Source organism: Phascolarctos cinereus, unplaced genomic scaffold (genome assembly GCF_003287225.1).
Source record: "Phascolarctos cinereus isolate Bilbo 61053 unplaced genomic scaffold, phaCin_HiC Scaffold_8;HRSCAF=390, whole genome shotgun sequence".
In the NCBI taxonomy this organism is placed as follows: domain Eukaryota; kingdom Metazoa; phylum Chordata; class Mammalia; order Diprotodontia; family Phascolarctidae; genus Phascolarctos; species Phascolarctos cinereus.
Genome location: NW_027556291.1, coordinates 29693278 through 29716780, shown reverse-complemented (window position 1 = coordinate 29716780; position 23503 = coordinate 29693278). Strand labels below are relative to the sequence as shown.

At 43.5% G+C, this 23503-nt stretch overlaps 1 protein-coding gene across 1 annotated transcript in view; it reads right to left on the bottom strand.

The window, feature by feature from the left end:
- Positions 1-23503, bottom strand: part of CD99L2 (CD99 molecule like 2) — a 154347-nt gene that overhangs the window by 5148 nt on the left and 125696 nt on the right. The window contains exons 9-10 of the mRNA XM_078148039.1: positions 8360-8398; positions 7213-7332 (exon numbers count right to left, since the gene is read on the bottom strand). Of these exons, the coding sequence (XP_078004165.1) occupies positions 7213-7332; positions 8360-8398 (159 nt within the window). The remainder of the gene's footprint in view (positions 1-7212; positions 7333-8359; positions 8399-23503) is intronic.

The following is a 23503-nucleotide window of genomic DNA, read 5'->3' as shown; positions in this document are numbered from 1 at the left end:
GGCAATGGCCAATCACGATTCCAGGACTGCTGATGAAGCATGCTACCTACCTCCTGACAAAGTGATGGTGGACTCAGGGGAGAATGAGGCAATCTGTTTTACTTCAAATGGGTTTGTGTTACAAGGGTTTTGTTTTTCTTTTCCTCCAAGAAGGAAGGGCAGGGACATAGGAGAAAAATTATTTCTATTACTTTAAATAATTCAAAAGAAAAGTTTCAATACAGTTTGTCCACCATGGACTTAGACGTTTCAGGGACATAAAGACCATTCTGGCGCCCCTTCCCTCACATTGCCTGGGCAGACAAGTTATGTGCCAAGCTCTTGTTTTACTGATTAGTAGCACAGTAGTAAGATCTAACATGTAACAATCCATTTGCTCCACTTGGAATCAGGCAAACAAAGCGAATGAAATGTCCAGGCCCTTTGCCTACCCCAAGGAGGACAATGTTAAAACAAGGTCCCCTCTACACCATTTAGAGCAGTACTTTTTATGGTAGCAAAGAACTGGAAACAAAGGAGATGCCCATGGATTAGGGAATGGCTACACTGATTGTGCATGATACAATGAACTGATGCAGAACAAAGTAATCAGAGTCAAAAAACAATGAGTGTGATAATGGAAAAAGAGCCACGACCACAAAACAACTCAAAATGAACCTGACAGAATTGAAAAGAACGAAACTCATGGCCCCAAAGAAAAGCTATGACAAAACACCTCCCCCACTCCATGAATGTGGAGCATTGCATAAAGTTTTGGATCTTTTCAATGTATTGATCAGCTTTACTGACTTTTTTTTCTCTTTCAAAAAACATTCATGATATGAGGTAGCTCACTGGGAGGGAAGGGGTTAGGAGAAATCAAAAATTCCCCCAGGACAAATAACTATGAAGATGCCACGGTTCTGTGGACACTTACCAGCTCGCTCTCTCAAAGGTTCTAAGTCTACGTCTGTAGTTCTTAGCTCCAGATCTCTACATCTCGGACTTGACAGACCTACACATTGATCTGTACATCTTGAGGTCTCTCTCCTTAGCATCTTAACGTGGATATTTCTCGTGCAGATATAAATCTTAAATTCCTATTTCCATGAATGCATGTATGTATACACAGTGTCCCAAAAGTGCACTGAGACTTTCAGAACACCCTACATACACACATATCCTTATGTCTCTATGCCTATCCCTTTTTTTCCCACTGTCCTGGAGGTGCAATGACTTCACTCCCCTCTCTCCTCCATATAATTTGTCATTTCCCAGGATAACGATGTAAGGCCAAGGACACTTTCATCTTAGTCTTTGTAACCCAAATGCCCAGTACAATTCCTGACAAACAATAGGCACTTGACAAATGCTGGTTGATGGACACAATGCCCCTGCATGGGATTGTATCCACTTATTGTATACTGAAAACCACAAGATGCAACCCTTATTTTAGCAGACTTCTAAATAGAAGAAATATCTGTTTTAAATATGACTTCTTGGGATTTTTTTTTTTGCATACATGTGAAATCAGTAATTTTCTTTGAAGGGCACAGCCTTATAGTTTGCACGCTAAAAACTCACCAATTTTGGTTTCTTCCTTTGAGTAGATTTTACAAGAGTCCTAATCTGACTTCCTGGCTCCCCTCAGCCCCCTGCATTCTGCTGGAAACTTTGAAATACAAACACGTGGGCAATTAGAGAAAACCTGAATAAGGATGAGGTGTTTGCAGTCTAATGTGGATGGGGGATGATACAAGCCTGCCCTGAGAACCACAGTATCAGCAAGGGCCATAGAGGGGAGTCAAAGAAGAAGGGTCTGGGATTAATTTTTGTTTTGGTGTGATGATCTTAAATAAAAGGGAAGGGGCAAAGGGATATGATAGTGCAGGAACTGGAGGGCAGTGCCTCAGGGAAAGAGGTTTAGAGGAGAAATATATGGAGTAGATGAAAATAAGAGATTAAGAGCTACATATAAAATTTAGAGATACAGACTGCAATATCTAGATCTATCTAAAAAGTGGTAGAGATAAATGTAGATATAAAGATGAGAGACCGTGATGCACAGAGGAAGAAACAGATGTGAAAATGTGTATCAGGCAGACTGCTTTTGCTTTTCTTTGTATGTCTAATACTAAGCACATGCTTAATAAATACTTGCTGACTGAGGTGGTGAGAGAAACATATGAATGGAGATAGCTAGCTAGAGAGCTATTTAAACTGAGAGAAAGAGACTTAAAATGACAGAGAGATAGAAACAGGGAGAGTGAAAGAGAATTTCATAAATGGAGATACCTAGACCCGTACACACCTAAAGACTAAAGCACTGTCTCTAGGTCTAGATGAAAGTTTCTTCTAGGTCTTACAATCTCTAACATTTAGAGACTTAGGGAACCTAGGGATTTAGAGACTCGAGAAACTTACAGGATCAAGGAACTAAATTCCTAGCCTTTATAGTCTTAGAAACCTAGATACTTCAACTCAGATCTGGATAACTTAAGATCCTCCCCCACCCCCCATGAAAAACAAAGCCTAGGTCCAGGTTTATTAAAGTTTAAGACCTAGAGATCTAGAACTAGAGAATTAATGACCTGAATCTAGAAAACTCAAGTCCTAGGCTTAAGTGTTCTAGAAACAGAGGCTCGCAAGAGTCTCCAAAGTGGGAGCCATGCCACCATCCCACTTCTACCCTCCCCATGAGAGCAACTGTTGGGTTTCTCTTCAGCATAACCACACCTCTACCAATCATCAAACTCCCAACCATCCCGCTGCTGCGAAAGTCTAGAGAATACCAAAGAGGCCACTTCACACTGAAAGCAACTCTGAATCTGAACTACTGAGGCGAACAGAGTCTTCAGAGAACCCTTAGCTTTCCAAGAAACAGAGCAAGCAGCCCTTACAAGGTAGGCCAATTTCTGACCCCTTAACACTACAGACAAGCAAGTTCCATGTACTTTGGCTGGAGGTGGGGCCCTCTCATGCCATCTCTGGATTTTCTAGGAATCCCTAGAAGCAACTAGACACTGGTAAGAAAGGTAATAGAAGAAACCAATGTCAGGGGACACTGAGTTAACAGAATTAAAAGCTGATAGGTAATGAGTGCTTCCAAGAATCGCTCCCAGTGCCTAAGATGAGAGTTAGCATTAAATGGTCATGTGATCAAATATATAGGGTTGGAAGGAGTTTGCCCAGGGCCATAAGTCTTGCCTTCAGAAGTAGTAGTAGTAACAGTAGCAGCAGCAGCAGCAGCAGCAGCAATAGTAGTCATATGTAGCAGCAGCAGCAGCTAATAACATTTTATACAATGCTTTAAAGATTGCATAACACTTTACAAAAATCTCTTTTTATGCTAAATATTTTACAAATATTACTTCCGCTGATCCTCACAACAACCCTGGGAATAGGTGCTATTAATCATCCTCATTTTATAGGTGAGGAAACAGACATAGCTAGTAGATGTCTGAGGCTGCAATTAAACCCAGGACTTCTTGGCTCCGACTACCATGTTCTATCCACTCTACCACCTACTTGCCTCTAAGTGGAACCTGCACATAAGTCAACAAAAGGAAGTCTCCCTGGTCTACGCTTACCTTACCACCACTGCAAATTATCAGGTAGGGAATAAACAGATGTAGCTACAGAATTCCACACCAAGCCAGAAAGCTGGAGGGACTGTCCACACATTCAAATCCATTAGGACACTTAGTTCTTTCCTCAGTGACCCAAAAAAACCTCACACTCATACCCTCAAGATTCCCCTCACACAGGCCTACAATATGGTGTGACATAATTTATGTTTGTCGACAAATCTTCATGTCCTAGGCTGCTGAGGGCCTACCATTTCCCAATATGCCTTTCTGAGGACTAGAATTAATCCTCTTTATAATTCATATTCATCTTTACCTCTCTTCCTGGTATTCATGTTCTTAATCCTACTCATTCTGACGGGGTGCTTCGACCCCAATTTCTCCCTGGCCTCAGAAACACTATCCCTGACAGTTTCCCTCCAGCCCAAGGACCCTCTCTCTGGCAGTGACTCATAAGTGGGCCCAGTGAGGTAAACTGTCTCTCCCTGTTACAAGAACAAGCTGACCTCTGTAGAATATCCCTTGTATGACCAGGACTATCTTGTACTAGCAGAACCATCAAGCATTGATGCCCACAGTTACCATATACAATCCAGAGGTCAAGCTGCAGGCGTCAGCTCCTGAAGCTATCTTGTTACAAGACATAACAAACCAAAAGCATGCCCCTTAGGAAACCCTCCTCCCCGATCTCCAGTAGTGAATGACGGAGTTGCATGTTATCACCTAATTAGCATACTCGGCACATAATCCACCACTTTTCCTCTATAAGCTTTAGCATCATTCCTGTTAGGTTGCAAGTTCCCTAAGGAGCAGAACTGGCAATATTCGGCAACTGACTGGCATTCACTTGGTTGTATAGGTTCTATTGTCTATTAAAAATCAGTTTCACTGCATCTACGTTCCCACTGCTCAAATGAAAATGCATTATTTTCATAATAGTTTACTAAAATCACCAAGTGACTTTAACCTCACAACTAAACAGATACACAACTTTGTTTCATAAGCTTGTTTATCCTTCTCTAATTATATTCACTCTGAAAGAAAGAGATACTTCAGAAATGGAATCTTTTACATATCATACATTCAAACACTAATTTTAACTCTTGTTTAGGCCATAGAATGATTACAAATTCAGATCAAAGCAGCAAGCCCTCACATTCTTCCAGTGTGCTCAATGTAAGGAATGAACCTTAGGTAGACCTAAGGCCCTACAAGCCTAAATGCAGGGGAGCTCCTGGAGAGCAGGAATGGTCTGGCTTCTCTATTGGTATCTCCTACACTCAGCACACTGCCTGGTACACAGTAAGTGTCTAATTAATGTGTTTTCAAGCTTTCATTTATTCACTCACCTAATCAGCCTCCCTGCTTTAAGTTTTTCCCCTTTCTAATCGAATCCTCTGGCAAAATTATTTTGTTAAAACACAGGTCTGATGATGTCACTCTCATACTCAATAAATTAGAGTGGCTCTATTACTTTTAGGATCAAATAGAAACTCCATCATGCTGTGAAAGAAAACATAGACCAAAAAAAAAAAAAGAAAGAAAGAAAGTAAAGAAAAGGTCTGCCTGGATCTGCACTCAGGCTCCATGGGTTCTCTCTCTGGAGATGGAGAGCACTTTTCACCCTACATCCTTCCCAGCTGTCTTCGATCATATCTAAAGTCCTTCACAATCTGGTCCCCCTAACACAGGTGTAGCCCAGGCAAACTAACTTCCTTACTGTTTCTCACACATGAAACTCCATTTCCCATCTCACTGTCTTCTGTACCAGCTGCTGTTCCTCATGCACAGAAAGCACTCTCTCCTCATCTCTATCTCTTAGAAACCAGAGTTTCTTTGAAGGCTTTGCTTACATGAAGCTTTTTCAATTCTTCTCAGTTGCTAGGGCCTTCCCTCTCCAAACTACTTTGTATTGACTTTGCACATGTACCTTCACGTACAGGTTGTCTCCCGCCCCAACACAACCCAAGCTCTTTGAGGGCAGAGACCGGCCCACTTTTGTCTCTCTATCTCCAACACCTGGCATTTGCTTGCCTGGTAACAACTGCACTTAAGACTAAATAATAATAAGATTATGGGAGAGCAAAAAAAGAGTCTATCTCTACCCTCTCATGCCATTTTGGCTAAGCTCACCCTTCCGTGGCACAATGCTGTCTATGACTGATTACCAAAAGATTATTCTGCACAAGGGCCCTATGGAAACAAGGCCCAGACTTCTCGGTTCTGGCCTTCAACACATAACATGTATATTCAGTAAGAAAAACAATAGCAAACTGCCACTTACACAGTCTCATTTGTGTTTGCCAAAATACAAGCACACACACCTGGCATGCACCTTCATACCCTCAATGTCCAGAAGTGTAAGCCCAAGCCCAAAGGCACACGGCTAATTTATTGTGCTCTTCTAGCATCCTGGAGATTCACCTAGAAGCTGGAGAAATTCAGCTCCAGGCCAGGATTAAGAGCAGGATGGGGGAGGGGGGTGTTCTATTCCAAGTTGTGCCTCCCCACAGGGAGCCTGAGGAAGGAAGACAGGAATGACAGTCCCTCACAGCTTGGGTAATTTTTCATTTGGAAAACAGTGTCCTCAAGTACAGACATAGCTCTCTTGAAGAGAATTCAGCACGTATACTTCAGAGGTTACGAAACAGTTACATTAGGGTGCTCCAGCCCCCTGCAAAGACTGAGGGCCCCACCCTCCCACACCCACTGAAAATATAAGACCATCAACAACTATGCTATTTACATAGAACTCTTCAAAATCCTATTGGCTACATGAAGCGTGCTCGACCAGTAAAGGTGAAAAGCTGAAAACTGAGCTTTGGTTAAGGGAGAAAATAAAGAACTGCAGCAGCACTTACTTCTCCCTTACCTCAAAAGCCACTGCAGATCTTTCAAGATGATGGGAGAGCTCTCCGTGGGCTTCGGAGCACAGTGACCCCAAAGACTGGATCTCCTGAGGCAGCGCTCACTGCATCAGAAGATCCCCTCCCCCTCCCTCCCAGGGGAGGGGGGGGCTGTTGTGTTAGCACCTTCCAAACCAACTTGGTCCAGGCTTCTCCCCAAACCCCTAATCTCCCCAGCACAGAAGAGTTGGGTTGTTTTGTTTTGTTTTTTCCTCCCCTAAAGCTCAGGGCTTAATGAGCCAGCACTTCTCTCAGCACAGACTGCTGTTGTATTCCACTACTCTGCTCCAAACAAGGAAGACAGGGCCTGTGGCCTTCATCCTCTGTCCCGATGCCTGCTTTACCCACAAGCCACAGAGCTCCACTGCCTCCCACTAATCACCGGGGCCCAAAAGAACTGCAAACTTTCAGAGCTAGAGGGGACCTCCAAAGGTCATCACATCAAGTCCCTTCTCTTTGGGAAAGCCTCCACTTCGCCCCACCTAAGATGACGTTTATCCTATTGTAAATGGCTCCTCTATGACCTTTTCAGTGATTATCTTACTAAACCAGAAGCTCTTCCCTGGGTCTCAATCAGCTTCTGATTTGTTAGTGATTTGGCCCCATTCCCTTTATTCTCCCTGGAAGACAACTGACTGCTATCTTCCCTTTCACAGCATTTCATACACATTGTTGTCAAGAAGAGAGAAGGGTACAGACTGAACTCCAGGAGAAAGAGAGGATCATCTCTAATCACTTACGTTGAATGTTAAAGCAAAATTTCTTTTGTTGGTAGGAAATATAACTGGAGACTGCTCCAATGAGTGCCATCGCAAGGGCACTGGCTATGCCGGCAATTGTCCCAGTTTCTGCTATTGTTCCTGCCAAAGAAAAAATGGAAAGAGGCACCGACAGGTAAGGTGAGGCACAGAAACACAGAAACCCACCACACCGAGGTCTATGGACACCAAACCAGCCAACCACACTGCTCAGTGACTGGTGACAGAGACGGACTTCAGATGAACACAGACTCAGACTTAGAAGGGCACCCAGAGGACATTTAGTCCAATCCCCGGCTGAATAAGAATCCACACTCGTACGCATCAAACTGCCAAGTGAAGACGTGCAGGGAGAAGAGACTTGCCACCTCCCACATCAACCTATTCCAGTTCAAGACGAGTCCAATGGTCAGGAAGGTCAATCTGACCAAGCAGAGATCAGTCTAATCCCTACCTCCGACTAGCTACAGTCATCCTTCCACATTCGCAGGTGGGCCATCGATAATTAAATGGAAATTTTTGAAGATTTGCAGCATGCTGCAGAAAATCGCAATAATGCATGAATGTAAACTTAAAAAAATTTACTAAGTCATAAATGCGTAAATACAATATATTATTAACCTATCTTATCATTCACTACCATAAGTATATATACATAAATTCATTATATCAACAGTTAAATTTTGTAAAACTTTCATTGCACTAAAGAGCTGTGGGCTATGCACCCTTTGGAGGAACGCCTCTCCTCTCTGTCTACCATCCGGACTCAGTCACATGATTTTCTCCCACAGTGATCTCTGTATCTGTTGGTTTTTGTAGAAGGAAATGTGTGAAGCAGTTGCTGCAGCTCCACCAGCTGTTTTACTTGTTTTGTGCATCAAACAAATATGATCAGAATTATTCAAAATAAAGGTTTGGGTGGCAAGGAATGACATTTAGACTTGGGCTACTTCACCTTTTTTGTGTGTCATGGACTCCTCTACAATTATGTTTTTAAACGCATAACATAAAACATGAAGGTTTACAAATTAGGCCAATTATATCGAAATACAAATCAAAATATTTGCAAAACAAACAAGTTAATGGGCTGCTAGTTAAGAACACATGATCTAGACATATAGTAACTTACCAGCTCCAGGGTCATCATTGCTTTCATACCTGCCATCACCTAGAAAAGGCACAGTAATAATTAGTGTTTGCCCATGCTCCCAAAACTCAGCTCCTACTCCCCAGTTGTAAATCATTCTCTCCCCTCCTTCCTCTATACCGGCATATTGATTGATGGAAAACTGTGCCTCTGATTCTCTCTGACACAGCCCTTTCCCTAAGCCTGCAGAACCTAATAAATTGTGACCCAATCAAAGGCTGATGGGATCAGAGATCTGGAGTTGGAAGAGAGCTTCAGAAGCATCTAATAAAACCTGCACATTAATGTATAGAGAAGAACAATGACATCCAGAAAAGTTTAGCGCCTTGTTCATGATCAGAAAGCTAGTAGGTAGCAAAGGTAGGAATAAACCCAGGGCTTCCTCACCTCAAGCCCTGCACTGTATCTACTATAGTCGTGCTACATTCAACCAAGGATTTCTCATCCCCGGAACCCCAAAATCCCAGTCTTCCAGGTGACTGAGAACTCTGAGTTCTAACTTTCATGGTTTTAAGTTCACTGACAAAGTAACATAAGCAAAGTTTACACAGTACAAAAGGGCACTACGGCAATTCGAAGACCAACCCCAGGTACTCCAACGGAAGAAGACTTGACCGGGTGTAAGATTGGTTTTTGAGGGAAACAAAAACATTGGACTCACAAGTACTAAGACGACACAATTAAGTCAGTCCAGAGGCCCTCGGACTGAAATTGATTTTCCAGTAATGTGGACACACTAGTGTAGTCTTCTGCACTGAGAGGAGGTATTTATTAGGTGGCCTTCTACAGTGAAACCAAGTGATTACTTGGGAAATAAAACCTATCTCCACAAATCATTCTCTAACCTATTAACCAGCCAAGATTGTCCATAAAAGAGGGCTAACCCCATTAGTCTCATGCAAACCAAGGGCTAAATAAGTCTGGGAGTTCTGAGTCAACTTGGGGCAAGGAGTAATACCTGGAAAACCTTGGCTATTCCAGGGAACGAGAGGGCTTCCTAAGCTACCTCACCTTTTTTCACTCTTCTGAAGCCAGTGCCTCTATAATTGATCCTTAGCCAATTCTGCATCCCACAGACCACAACTCACTATTTGCTCCAGCCCTAGAAACAGCTATCAACCGTGGGTAAATATGAATACCACCTCTTCAAACTCCAATAAGACTCAGAACCTAAGGATGCTGGCCTCAGAGATGAGCTCTCACCATAGCCTCCAAGGCCACGGTGCCATTTCCTGGTCATCTCCAACCCACGCCGCCTGAACACTGGGACCCTGGGCTCTGTAGGTGAGTTTTCACTTTCTCTTGCCCAGGATCAGGCCATCTCTAAAGCACACAGCCTGCATTGCGCTTACACCTCCCCAGCTCTTGCTTACCAACTTTAGCTTGGCCAATGTGCGTTGTCTTCAGCTATTAAGTGTCTTAAGGATGGGGATTTGTCCTGTTTGTTTTTGTTTCCACAAGGTTTGACATAGTAACTGCTTAATAAACACCTTTTTCATTCAGTCATTCAAATAATGTAGGGGACTCTTTCTTTAGGAAAAAGAAAAGAAAAAAACCACTTTAATCCAGGCAAGCTTTTGAACTGGATGTTTTAGATCAAAGCAGCCTCTAGTCCTTCAGCGAGGAACTGTCCAAACTGCAAAGAATCTCTGAAGTTCAGAGGCAGGAAGCCATTACACAGCATCCCCAAGCAGCCACACCACATGGTCAGCCCCCCTAACTACTCAAGAGCCTGTTATAAAGAGTGCTGAAGTATGTTCACAGAACCCCTGTTCTGTTCCATGAGAGCCTCTAAGTCCTCCAGTCACAGAATTTCAGTGCTAAAAGGAGCATAAGAAATCATCTAGTCAAACTCCCTCATTTTACTGAGGGGGATACTGAGGCCCAGATGGAGAAGTGACACACTCAAAGGCATAAAGCAAGATAGTGGCAGAATCAGAAATTGAATTCCAGTTCTTTCTAATGACAAAGTTGGGGGTCTTTCCCTTAGGTTTTCCAGGTATGAGCCCTGGGATTCTAAAGTTTCTTTAGACAAAGGATTGTCTGTTTTTTTCATATATTTTTTTCCCCCATTTATCTTTTCCTCTCCTGATCATGGTCAGTATGTTTTGGGGGGTAGATGACAGAGTTGCTTGGGGATTCATCCATCCTCTCTTCTCGGTTCCTTCCTGCTACTGCCCTAGTTCAGCCCCCCCCCCCACCTTTTAAATGTTTTACTTTTCTGAAGCACAAAGACTTACTTTTTTTTTTCCCGTTTCAAATTCTTTCCCTCCTTCTACCCTCTCATCCATCAAATGAGAAGGCAAGAAAAATAAAAGCCTATTATAAATATGCATAATCATGAAGACCAAATTTCTACATTAGCCATGCTCTCCCTCATCCTCTATCACCAAGAAAGTGAGAAAACGAATCCTTCAACGTGTACTTGTGAGTTCATTAGTTCTCTTCTGGACATGGATAGTATGTTTCATCCTAAGTCCTTTGGAATTGTGCTGGGTCATTGTGTTGACCAGAATTCTAAATCTTTCACAGTGGATCATCACTACAATATTGCTATTACTAAATCAACTGTCCTCTTGGTTCTGCTCATGTCACTCTGCATCAGTTCATACAGGTCTTCCCCGGTTTCTCTGAAACCATCCCCCTAGCCATTTCTTACAGCACAATAATCTTCCATCACAATCATATACCAAAACTGCTCCCCCCGCCCACCCCAGTCTCCAATTCTTTCCTACCACAAAAAGAGCAGCTATAAATATTTTTGTACATGTGGGTCCTTTTTCTTTGATCTTTCTGGGGAACAGACTTGGTAGTGGTACTGAGAGGACAAAGGACACATAGTTTAATGGTTTTTGTGGTATCATTCCAAGTTGCTTTCCAGAAGGGTTGGGTTAGCTCCCCAAACAGTGCATTGTTCTTCCCATGTCTCCAGCATTTGTCTATTTCCTTTCCTGCCACGTTAGCCAATCTGACAGGTGTGATGTGGTTCCTCAAAGTTGTTTTAATTTGCATTTCTGTAATTATTAGTGTTGTAGAGCATTTTTTTCATATGGCTAGTTCAGGTCACCTGCCTGAACTACTGTTTCACTACCTACCTCTATCCTCCATTCAATCCACCTTTCACACTGCCACTACATTAATATTCTTTAAGGACTAATCTGATAACATCTCTTCTGCTGAAAACCCTCCTATGGCTGTCTACTGCCATCTGGGTCAAATTCAAACTCTCTACAAAATACGGAGCCGCCCTACCTCTCCAGTCCTATCCCCCACTACTCCCCTCCCTTCTCTGGGCTCTCCAACATCCCCCCACCTGCACCCTCACCACAGTGCACACCATCTTGACTTTGTGCCTTTGCTCATGCTCATCTCCTTTAAATCCAGCCACTAAAATCTGACACAGTCTTTAAAATACAGCTCAAATGACAATAAAAATAACACCCATTTCTCTGGCACTTTAAGTTTTAGAAAGAACTTTCCTTCACAAAATCCCTACAAGTAAATGGCACAAGTACCAATAGTTTCATTTTAAAGATATGGAAATAAACTCACAGGGGCATCGAGGTGGCACAGTGGGCAGAGCCATGGGCCTAGAATTGAATTTCAAATCCAGCTCAGACCTAGCTATGTGACCCTGGGCAAATCGTTTCACTTGTTTGCCCCAGTTTCCTCATCTGTAAAATGGAGATAATAACAGCATAGTGGGATTGTACCGAGGACCAAATCAGATATTTGTAAAATGCCTAGGCACTCTATAAATGTTACCTATCATATTGTTATTACTGAGTGATTTGCCCAAGGCCACGGAACTAGTTAAGTGTCAGAGCTGGATTAGAATCCAGATCTTTTGACACCTTAGCTGAGTGCCCTTTCCACTGTACTACACATCCCAGTGAAACTGTCTCTATGCCGAAACCCCAGACCTCAGCTAGCACTTGGCTTATAATTCTCCTGTGTACTTTTTTTTCATTTTACTTTTTATCACAGATACCAATGTATCTTTCCTAACTTCCTATTAAATCAAGAGTGGCCTTCAGGCAGGAGCTAGGGGACATTTCATCTCTGTGTCCCAGAGTGTGCATTTCAACTTCAACAAACCATCATTTGAGCAGGTGGATTTCAGGAAAACCTGGAAAGACTTGCACAAACTGATGCTGAGTGAAGTGAGCAGAACCAGGAGAACATTGTACACAGTAACAGCAACACTGTGCAATGATCAACTATGACAGACTTAGCTCATCTCAGCAATGCAAGGATCTAAGACAGATGGAAAATGCTATCCATATCAGAAAAAGAACTATGTTGTCTGAATGCAGATCGAAGCATGCTATTTTTGTTTGTCTGTTTGTTTCTTCTTTCTTGTGGCTTTTCCCTTTGGTTCCAATTCTTCTTTACAATATGACTAATGTGGAAATATGTTTAATATGATTGTACGTGTATAGCCCATATAAAATTGCACACCATCTTGGGGAGGAAGGAGCGAAGTGAGAGGGAGAAAATTTAGAACTCAAAATCTTATAGAAGTGAAAGTTGAAAACTAAAAACAAATAAATAAATGAAATTTTAAAAAATAAACCATCATTAAATGCTCATGCAGTGGATAGCATATAGCCCTGGATTTAATTTTTTAAGTGCAGATTTCTTTAATTTCTTCTCTTCTACCTCTGCACAAGTCCGAAGGAGCGGTATCTTTTGAAACCTCTTATCAAACCAATGAGGTAGAGTACAACGGCCCTAGGTTGCCAAGCCTATGCTTTGCCATTCACTCATTTTTCAGTCATGCCTGACTCTCCGTGCCCCATTTGGGGTTTTCTTGGCAGAGATACTAGAATGCTTTGCTATGTCCTTCTCTAGCTCATTTTACAGATGAGGAAACTGAGGCAGAGTTAAGCGACTCCACACCTGGCACTCCATCCACTGCAGGACCTATGGCCCCCAACCTTATGCTAGCCTTGAAATATTCATACATGCAAAAAGCAAGAAAGACTTCTTTTTAGAAAAAATTGCTCTCACTTTGTTAGAAGTTGTTCTGTGTCTCAGAGTGGGAGGATAAGAGATTAACTCTGCTCATGGCAAATGTCTACATTAGTCCTTTTTTTCTTTTCGGCAAGACAATCAGGGTTAAGTGACTTGCCCAGGGTCACACAAGCGTCTGAGGTCAGATCTGAATTCAGGTCCTCCTGACTCCAGGGCGGGTGCTCTATCTACGCACCACCTAACTGCCCTTACATTGGTCTTAATGGTAGATAGAAACCTACATTGTAAGCTTTGATCCGCTGCTCCCTTGTCAGTGTGGACCAGTCTGGCCCTCATCAGTCAGCCTCGTGCAGGACTTAGCCCTGCTGACACTCAGCCCCAGGAGCAGGGACTGGAAGTATGTACCACTACACCTGGCAGTGACTGATCCAAATCTACTTAGAAGTGACTTAAAAAAATAAAGAAATGAAAATCATAAATTTGTTTTAAAAGAGGAAACTGGACTAGATAACCTCAAAATTCCCTTTGATCTAAAAAGTCTATGAGAAGCTGAGAAAGGTCTCTACAATTTCTACACCTCCATTCCCCACCCCCATTATCTGACTAGAAGAAGCAGTAGGCATGAGGCTGAGGGCTAACCATCTTGAGCTACCAAGGGTTTGAGCCCTATGGGCCAGTCAGCTGCACACAGTTTCCCAAAACCGGGGGGGGGGGGGGGGGGGGGGGGGGGGGGGGGGAAAGAATGGTCACGGACATATGGAATAAGTGTAGATTCATCAGCATAAATCATAGAATTTCAGAGTTAGAAAGGACCTCAAAGGCCAACTACTTCAAACTTAACAAAAACTCCTCCCTACAGCATCCCTGATGAGTGATAACCGAGCCTTTTCCTTAAAGACCTTCAGTGTCTACCACCTCCCAAAGCAAAGACAAGCCACTCCAGCTCGAACAGTGCTAATTGTTAAGAAGTGTTTCCTTGTATCAAAAGAAATGTTTCCTTGTATCAAAACAGTGTCTGCCTCCAGAGAGACCACTACTGAACTCTGAGTACACAAGGAAATATAATTTTCTCACTTTCCTTATTATTCTTGCTTTTTTGGCAACATGGCTAACCCAGAAATATGTCTGCATCATTTTACATGTATAACTGAGATACTGTTTCGCAGGGAGGAAGAGAATTTGGAACTCAAAAATTTTAAAAGAATGCTAAAAAATCAATAAATAATGAATTTGAAGCTGTAGGTGCTAAATGTTTAACAAAATAAATTAAAACACAACCTAGATCATTTGGCGGGGGGGGGGGGGCGTGGGAAGGAACCACCTATGTTTGCATACCTATCTACTACTGCAAACTCCAGATCTCTGGTCTTCTGCAGTGGACCTCCTATCCTTGCCTGCTCGCTAAGTCTATCGTGAATGCATTTATAAAAGTATTTCAGAGAATCATCTATCTGGAAAGGGCATTAAAAATCATCTGTTGTGGGCAACTAGGTGGTGCAGTAGATAGAGCACTGGCCCTGTAGTCAGGAGGACCTGAGTTCAAATCCGGCCTCAGACCAAACACTTGACACTTACTAGCTGTGTGACCCTGGGCAAGTCACTTAAAACCCAATTGCCTAAAAAAGAAAAAAAAATGTAAACAAAAATATCATCTGTTGTGTCCCATACTTTCCATTTTACAGAAAGTAAAAACTAAGGTCCAGTGGAAAGCAATCACTTGCCAACTATCACACGAGTCCCTGGCCAGGGCAGAGGTTGAGGCCCAGCTCCTGCTTCCCAATCTCTACTACATCACGTCAGAGATGTGAAAAGCCCTCTCTCAGAACAATAACACAGAATAGTTGATCTTTCTATGGCACTTTAAGGACTGAAACGTGCTTTGCCTACTTTATCTTATATAAATCTCACAACCAGGCTGTGAGAAAGGTACTGTATCTTACGAATGAGGAAGCCAAGGCTTGAACATATGAAATTTCTTGCCCAGGGTCACAAAGCTTCTGTTGGATTCAACCCCAGAGCTTGCTAAGTCCAAATCTGGAACTCCATCCCTCGCTTCTCCAGCAGCAGAAGGGCCCAATCACCACTGTCCCTCATCTCACAATGTGATAGGCTGTGGCCATGGAGCCTCCACTCAATGGGGAAGCCACAAGCTGGCTAAAGAACAGAAGCCTCACAACTTTCAGCACACTTGAAAATGAAGTGAGCAGAGACGCAAATGCTCTCTACTGACTCCTCAAAAACTTTTTCCTACTCAAGCAGTTCTGTGAGCCCATGTTGGACCTTCACTAGTATGGCCTAGATGCTGCAAAGACCATGCCAAAAAGGTCTCAAAATAGGAGCATGTCATAGGAATGCTTTCTGGGGTGGCAGGAAAGGGAATAAGCAAGTATTAAGTGCCTACTATGTGCCAGGCACTGTGCTAAGCACTCTACAAATATTACCTCAGGTGATCCTCTCAATAACCCTGGGAAGCGGGTGCTATTATTGACTCTGTTTTACAACTGATAAAATTGAGGCAAACAGGGTTAAATGACTTGCCCAGAGTCACACAACTAGTAAATGTCAGAGGTTGGATTTAAACTCAAGTCTCCCTGACTCCAGAGCTACCACCCTAACCACTGTACCACCTAGCTCTACTTGAGGTTGTCCATAGATAACTACTCCACTGGGAAACTGAGGCCTAGCAAGCTCCCAAAGACTGGGGGTTCCAAATCTCCCTCAGGCAGAGCGTGGGCCTAGTTCAGTGAAAAGGCAAGTCTTGTATTTTTCCCAAGAAGGTGCCACTTGGGAAGTGAGAGGTGTGAGGGGGAAAAAAAAAAGAAAGCAGATTGCCCCCACTGGAGGAAGCAACACATTCTCAGCCTCTATGTCTGTTGATCTAATAGGAGGGGGAGAAGAGGCCTATCATGAAAGGCTCTATTTGAGGACTGATGGCAGAAAGGATTCCTGGCTCCCTCCAGCAGGTCTAGAGGAGACCAGAATGGACCCTGATATAATGGTTCTCATTTGACCCAAGCCATACATGTGTATATCCTAGTGTAACCCTAAGTACCCAAAATATCGGAAAGATATTATGCTTCAAACTCTTGGAATACTCTCAGATAGAAGCCAAATGGCCAGACTGGACACCATGTTTATGAATGTTTGCACCTCTTCAGAAGAGGGACAGTGTAGGTTTTCATTCTGTTACATTTACAATGAAATGGACACGTGAGAAACTGCATTTGATTCTTATATCTAAACAGATTTTTGACAAAAAAAACCCCAATATGCACAATCACTACAGCAACATAAAGTAATAATAGTAATAATAATAATAATAATTTCAAATAATTGGAATTAAAGAATCAATCCCACAGAAGAGAAAAACAAATACACCTCCCTTCCTGGCAGGAGTAGAACTCTGTACCTGCTGTTACACAAAGTCACTCCACAGACTGTCTCTGTTATAAAGGTGGGAGGTTTCCATGGCCACTTCTCAGTCCGTTTCCTAGATTCCTCTTCAACATGCCACACTTACTCTCTGGCCATCATCCTCATGGCCCCCCCATGGGAGCCTGGACTTCCCCTCAAGGTCCCCTAGCTCTATAGGTGAGACATTTGCCATATCTGAGCAGAGATCAGGCTTCCACCCCAGTGGTCACAACCATGCCACGCCCCCCTGGATGTGCTATCTTCCCCCACTGGAATGGAAGTTTCATGGGCAGAATTTCTCTTGCTTTCTCATATTTGTGTCCCTAGTGCCTAGCACTGTATCTGAGACATAGTAAGGACTTAATAAACATTTTATTCACTTAGAAAAGAATATGAGGTTAGAAACAAAAGATATTAACAAAAAATATTTAGGAAGACAGAGGGATGAAAGCCCTGCTCTGTCCAGACTGTGGTTATAAAGGCAGTGGGTCTAACTCTCCAGTCCCTCCAATTTCAGTAGGCTAATGCTCAGAATGAATCAATCAATCAAAAAGCTTTTATTAAGCACATATTATGCACCTGGCACTATGACATTGGGCTAACAACAGGAAATAAAAGAAGAGCAAAAAATCAAAAGTAGACCCTGCTCAGAAGGAGCTTACACACTGAGGAAGAGAACATGTAAATAAAGAGGTACATACAAGATACACACAGAGTAGAAAGAGGAGAAGGGTCAAATGGCTGGCAGGGACAGGAAGATTTTCTTCAGGAAGTGGTTTTTGAGTTGTGGAGGTAAGTCAAATGTAAAAAGCCTGGAAAAGGAGGAAGGGGCCAGGTTGTTTCAGGCCTTAAATGCCAAAGAGAGCTGACAATATCAGAACTATGTTTTAGGAAAATCATGTCAGTGGGTGAATGGAGGACAGACTGGAGTGGGGGGGAGACAAATTAGGAGGCTACTGCCATAGTCCTGGAGAGCGGTAATGAAGGCCTGACCTATGGTGGAGCCTATGGGAATCACAAGAAAGGGATGTATACAAGAGATGTTACAAAGGTAGATAAATAACAGGTTTTGGCAATAGATTCAATATATAGGAGGAGTGAAAATGAAGGGTTGCCAGCTTGAGTGACAGGGTTGGTGGAAATTTAAAAGAGTGATAAATTTTGGAGGTAAATGCTGTTTGGGGCACATTAAGTTTGAGATGCTCATGGGACATCCAATCCAAAATGTACAATATGAATTTGGTGACGAGGGACTAGAGATACATAGAAATGGGAATTATCTATGTGGAGATGATAATTGGACCCATGGTAGAAGACGAGATCACCAAGTAAGACATTATAAAGAGAAAACAGAGACAGCGCAGGCACAACAAAAATGATGACAGAACAAAGGCAGTTGGACAGATATGGAAGAGTATTGAGTAGGAGGAGATGGTCAGCAGTGTCACAGGCTGCTGAGAGGTGAGGAAGGATGAGGACTAAGAAAAGCTCCTTAGAGTCGGCAATTAAGAGATCAGTGGTAACTCTGGAGAGAGCAATGCTGGTTAAATTACAAGGCTGGTAGCCAGACTGTGATGGGTGCAGAAAGCAGTGAAAAGAGAAGTAGAGACACGTAGCATAAATTACTTTTACAAGGAATTCAGCTGAGAAGAGAGATACAGAACAAAAGCTAGTGGGCACAGTAGGAGCAAGCGGAGTTTTTGAGAACGGGGGATAAGAGGATATTTGTAGGTAGACGGCAGGGAAAGAGGCTAGGAAGATACTGAAGATAGGAAAGAATGAGGGTGATATGCTAGAAAAGAAGAGACGGGACAGGATCAAAGATACCCGGAGAGAAGCTGGCCTTGGCAAATGAAAGGTGGGCCTTGTCATCGAAAAGAAGAGGGAAAGCAAGGTTTTCAACTGAGCTGGGGGGAGGACAGGGAAGGCTTGAGGAACTACAGGAAGGTTTGGAATAGCTGCTCTTGTGAGTGGAATGGAGAATCGGTTAGAGAGGACTGTAAGAACTGAGGGTGCAGGTGGACCAAATCATTACAATTTTATGACTCACAGCTCCCTTCACCACGTGAATAGGAAGAAAGAGGTAGATGACAGGAGTCATCTAGGGCTGAGATGCGTTACCAAGACTAGGGCCTAAGGCAGCTGCGAGGCCACAGGTTCCTCACTCCTGGGCTAAGGGATTACAGAGTAAAGAATACCATAGAGCAGAAATGCCAGATTAAAACATATCAGGGAAATGTTCCACAAAATATGTAAAAATGCAATCCAACACAGAGAATGTTATTTTGTGGTTTTCTAAGTCAATGTGCAGCTCACAGAGATACTTCCATTCAAGTCTGACACCACTATTATAAGAATTAAACTAGCTCACCAAGGTGCCAGACTTAGCAAAGGAGGAAAGTCAGAGTAGGGACAATGGCCTGGGATAGTAAGGAGGTAAAAGGTCAATCACATAAAAGAATTTCATAGTTTATCAACACAGGAGTGGAACATGTATAAGTGATGGTGAGGTCAAGGTTAAGACCATCTCTCTGGGTGTGAGAAAGAGAGATAGAGACAGAGTGTAGGAGTTGGGGTGAAGCAGAAGATGGTGAGCCAGGCACTGAACTCATTAAGAAAGAAAGAAGAACAACCTGGCAGTTAAGGGTAGGTAACAGAAATCAGGCTTTGAATTTCATCATATTTACAGCATGGACCTCAAAGCAGAAGAGGTTCCTATATGATGGTGGCAGGGGGAGAGTCTGGAAGTGGTAACGGGGAGAAAGCAGTATTCTAAGTCAGCAAAACAAGAGAAAACCTATGAAGTGTTGGAAGAGTGGCCAGGAGGGAGCTGGGTCTCAGGGAGTGAGAAGATGGAAGGAGGGAGAGAGAAAGAGAGAAAAGAAAAACTTTTCGATAAAAGGTTCATTAATTATAGGAGCAGGTGTCCTGGAGGCAACATAGCAGAGTCCAGCAGACATAAAGTGGGAGCTTGGGAGAGTCAGGTTGAAATGAGATGGGAATAAGAAAGCAAACAACTGGGGGAAGAGGAAAGGATTTGTTCTTCAGAAGCCAGGACTTTATGATCACTGGGATAGCCAAGAGGAAATGGGGCTACAAGTACACTGAGCATTATGAACTGAGTCCACACAGAGTATCAGAGGATGGAAAGAATGGAATCCAGTGAGAGATGGAGATGATTCGACGGTTCGAGGCAGGCGGTACTGGATGGGTAATGTGTGAGGAGTCAGGAGGCACCAAATCGTCAGTCTAATGAGTCGCTATGTCCTGCTGAGTGTCTCACTAAAATCTCTCGTTCTTCTCCTCCTTTCCATTCACATCACAGCCAGTCAAGCGCAAGCCCGAATAACCTCTCACCTGGACTACCCCAACAGCCTCCTAATTAACCAGGCTGCCTTCAGGATCTCCCTTCTCCAATCCTTGCTTTACAAAACCCAGCTCATTTCCTATCTCCATGTCCTACCCCTACAATGTTCACATCTCCAATTCCCAAGTGGATGTGTAGATGTGGATATCCTGTAGATGCCTCAAAAATTCAACCTGTCTAAAACTGACCTCACTATCTTTCCACCCAAACCCTCTCTTCCCGAACTACTCCATTTCTGTCAAAGGTACAGCAACAACCTCTTAATCACACAGGCTCCCTCAAACTCATTCCTCACCCTTGATAATGTTACCAAGACCTGTCAACTGGACCTTCACAACACCTCAGTCCTCTGACACTGGTACTTTGATCCAGAGTTGGGGAGACTGACCCGAAGATAATTGTCATGGTTGTGGCCTCAACTCTCTCCCCACTACAACCCATCCTCTGCTCGGCTAGAAAACTGACTTTCCTTAAGTCCAGTTGTGGCTGTGGAAGCCACACCTAATCCAAAGGCTCCAGCGGCTGCCTATCAGCCCTTGGATCAAGCCTCCAATCATCTGTTGGATTTCTGAAGCCTTTCAGAGCTGGCACCCCCTGCCTTTGGAGTCTTTCCAATCCAATGACACTGGCCTCTTGGCTATTCCACACACAAAACACCCAATCTCCCAACTCCAGGCATTTGCCCAGGCTGTCCCCCATCCCTGGAACACTCTCCCTCACTTCGACCTCCTGGCTTTCCTGGCTCCCTTCAAGCCTCTGCTAAACCCTCACCTTCAAAGCCTCTTCCATTTGCTCTTAATCCTCATGCCCTCCCTCTCATCATTACCTCCAATTAACCCTGTAATATAGCTTGTTTCTATGTGGCCTCTTGCATGTCACCTCCCTAATCAGACTGTGAGCTCCTTGAAGGGAGAGACTATTCTGGCTTTGCTTGTAACGCCGGTGCACAGCACAGTGCCTGGCACATATTAGGCACTTAATAAATGCTTCCTGAATGATTGACTTCCTTCAGTGCTTACCTCAAGTACCTACTCCAACATGAGAGAGCCTCCTTTTCTGATCCTCCCTCTCCCTGCAAATCCCTGAAATTACTTGGTATTTCCTGTGGATTTATTTTTCGGTGATAATGTTGCTTCCCCCCAGGAGAAAATAAGTTCCATGATGGCCAGAAGTATTTTCATTGCCGTCTTTGTATATCAACACAATACCAGAAACCTCGCCGGCACTGAAGAAATGAATGCTGAATGAATAAATTCTATAGGAAGGCCCTATGGACCTTTCTCCTCCTTTTTCTCTGCAGTAAAATGTCAACCTAATAAAAAGAAAAACAAACAGCCTCCCCCCCCCCACAAAAAAATGTCCTCTGTGCCTCCTCAGTCTGACTAAACATGCATGTTCATACTGGAAACGGCTGGAAAAATCAGCCAGAGCTCAGTATGAGTTGGCTAAAACCAAATATTTGCCCTTTTAATACTCCTTCTCCTAACATGTGGAGGTTTTATACTCAGAGACTTTTGGAGCCTCCTGCTAGAAACGAAATGCCCAGGAAAGCCGTTCAAGGTCTAAGTGATAAAGCCAGTGGCCTTCCCTGGAGGAACAAGCCATTCCCAGAGAAGCATCACTGCTGACTTGGGCTCAGAGCAAAGACAAGGCCTGTAAACTATGCAGCACAGAGGAGAGTCAGTATCAGGGCCAGTCAGAAATAGGAGGGTCAAGGCCTTGCTTTGCCAAGTAAAGAGGGGATAGGGTTGCCTAACACAGACAGTTCTCCCTTTATATAAGTGGACATAATGCAAATATGTCCACGGATGGGGGTGGGATATGGGGATGGGAGGAAGGGGAAGGCCAACACATGAATGCAAAACATATTGGGGCTGGGGACAGAGAAATGAGAGCAAGAATAAGTACACAGAGGGGCTGGGACAAGCCATGTGGGAGCCTGGCCAGAACCAAGAGGAAGAACACACAGGGCCAGACACAGACAGGAGAGGAACACACGTGGGCCCAGGGGCAGACAAGCAGTACCTAGTGCTGACGGACAGAAGACAGACATGTAGGGGCAGACACGTGTGCGGGTGGGGGGAAAAGGGCAAAGGGCTCCTCTCCCAGCTCTGGAGGTTTCCGCAGCAGCAGTGGTGGTCTCTCCACACACTCTTCTGCTTTCACTTGGAGGGGTATTTTTTAGAGGTTTTTTCAATTGGCCACAGAGGGCTGAGGTGACGGAGAGGAACAGACAGCACGAGCACAGTACTGTACAGTAAAGTCCACATAGGTGTGCTGTTGGAATGTGGATTTCTTTTAGAATTCTTTACACAACATTGGATTTGTGTAATGTGAATTTATGTAAGGTGAGAATTGTCTCTATTCCTCCCTCTCCCATAAGATGCAGGCACACTATCTGTTGTTTTCGCTTAACTGTGTTTATTTTTTACAAGGAAGGATTCAATTCTTGCAGGAGGGGGAGTATAGCAAGAAATGACTGATACAAAAACAAAAATATTAAACATTTTATAAGAAGAAAAAAATCCCCAACACCACAAAACTCCTTGGCTTGACTGACCCTTCTCAGGCTCACCAGTCTGATCATATTTCCTTTCTCAATTTTCTTCCTCCACTCCCCAGCCCCCAAATGAGTCATCTTCTTACCACAACATAATCCAGACCTCACACATCTGGATCTCTCAGCTGAAATCAGAGTGTACTTTAGCCCCTCACCACAAATGCAGGTTATTTTATTTGGGCTCATTGTTTCGGTACAATTTCTTATTTCTCTGAGCAGCTGCCCAGCTCATATCAAAATGAAATTCTTACCTGAAAGCTGAGATGGTAAAGAAAATGGCACTGTCCTCCCAAGAGGCTGAAGACACACAAAGAGATGTCCCAACTCAATGGGTAGTAATGGGGGGGGGGGTGCCCTAAAATAGCGTAATCAAACCCTACTGTCAAATAGGCCCACCATCGAGTCCTTTAGCTGATTCCAGGACACCAGTCTAGCCTAATCCTGTTATCATTCGCAGTTAAAACAACCACAGTTATGAAGAAACAGCTCCCTGTAAAGAAGGTTGCCTTTAGCAGCAGCCTGATTCTGAATATGGTGGCATCAGGTAAATTGCTTCTCAAACATGAAGGAAGACAGTAGAAAATAAATTTCAAAGGTTTAAGAGGTTCTAAATCAGGGGTGGGGAACCTGCAGCCTCGAGGCCACATGTGGCCCTCTAGGTCCTTGGGTGCAGGTTTTGACTAACTCCAAGTTCTACAGAACGAATTCTTTTATTAAGGAAAATTATCCATTACTCTGTTCCTTTCTTTCTTCCTCAGTTTTGAACAACAGCCTTTCCTTATTTAGAGAAACAAGGCCCAAACTCACC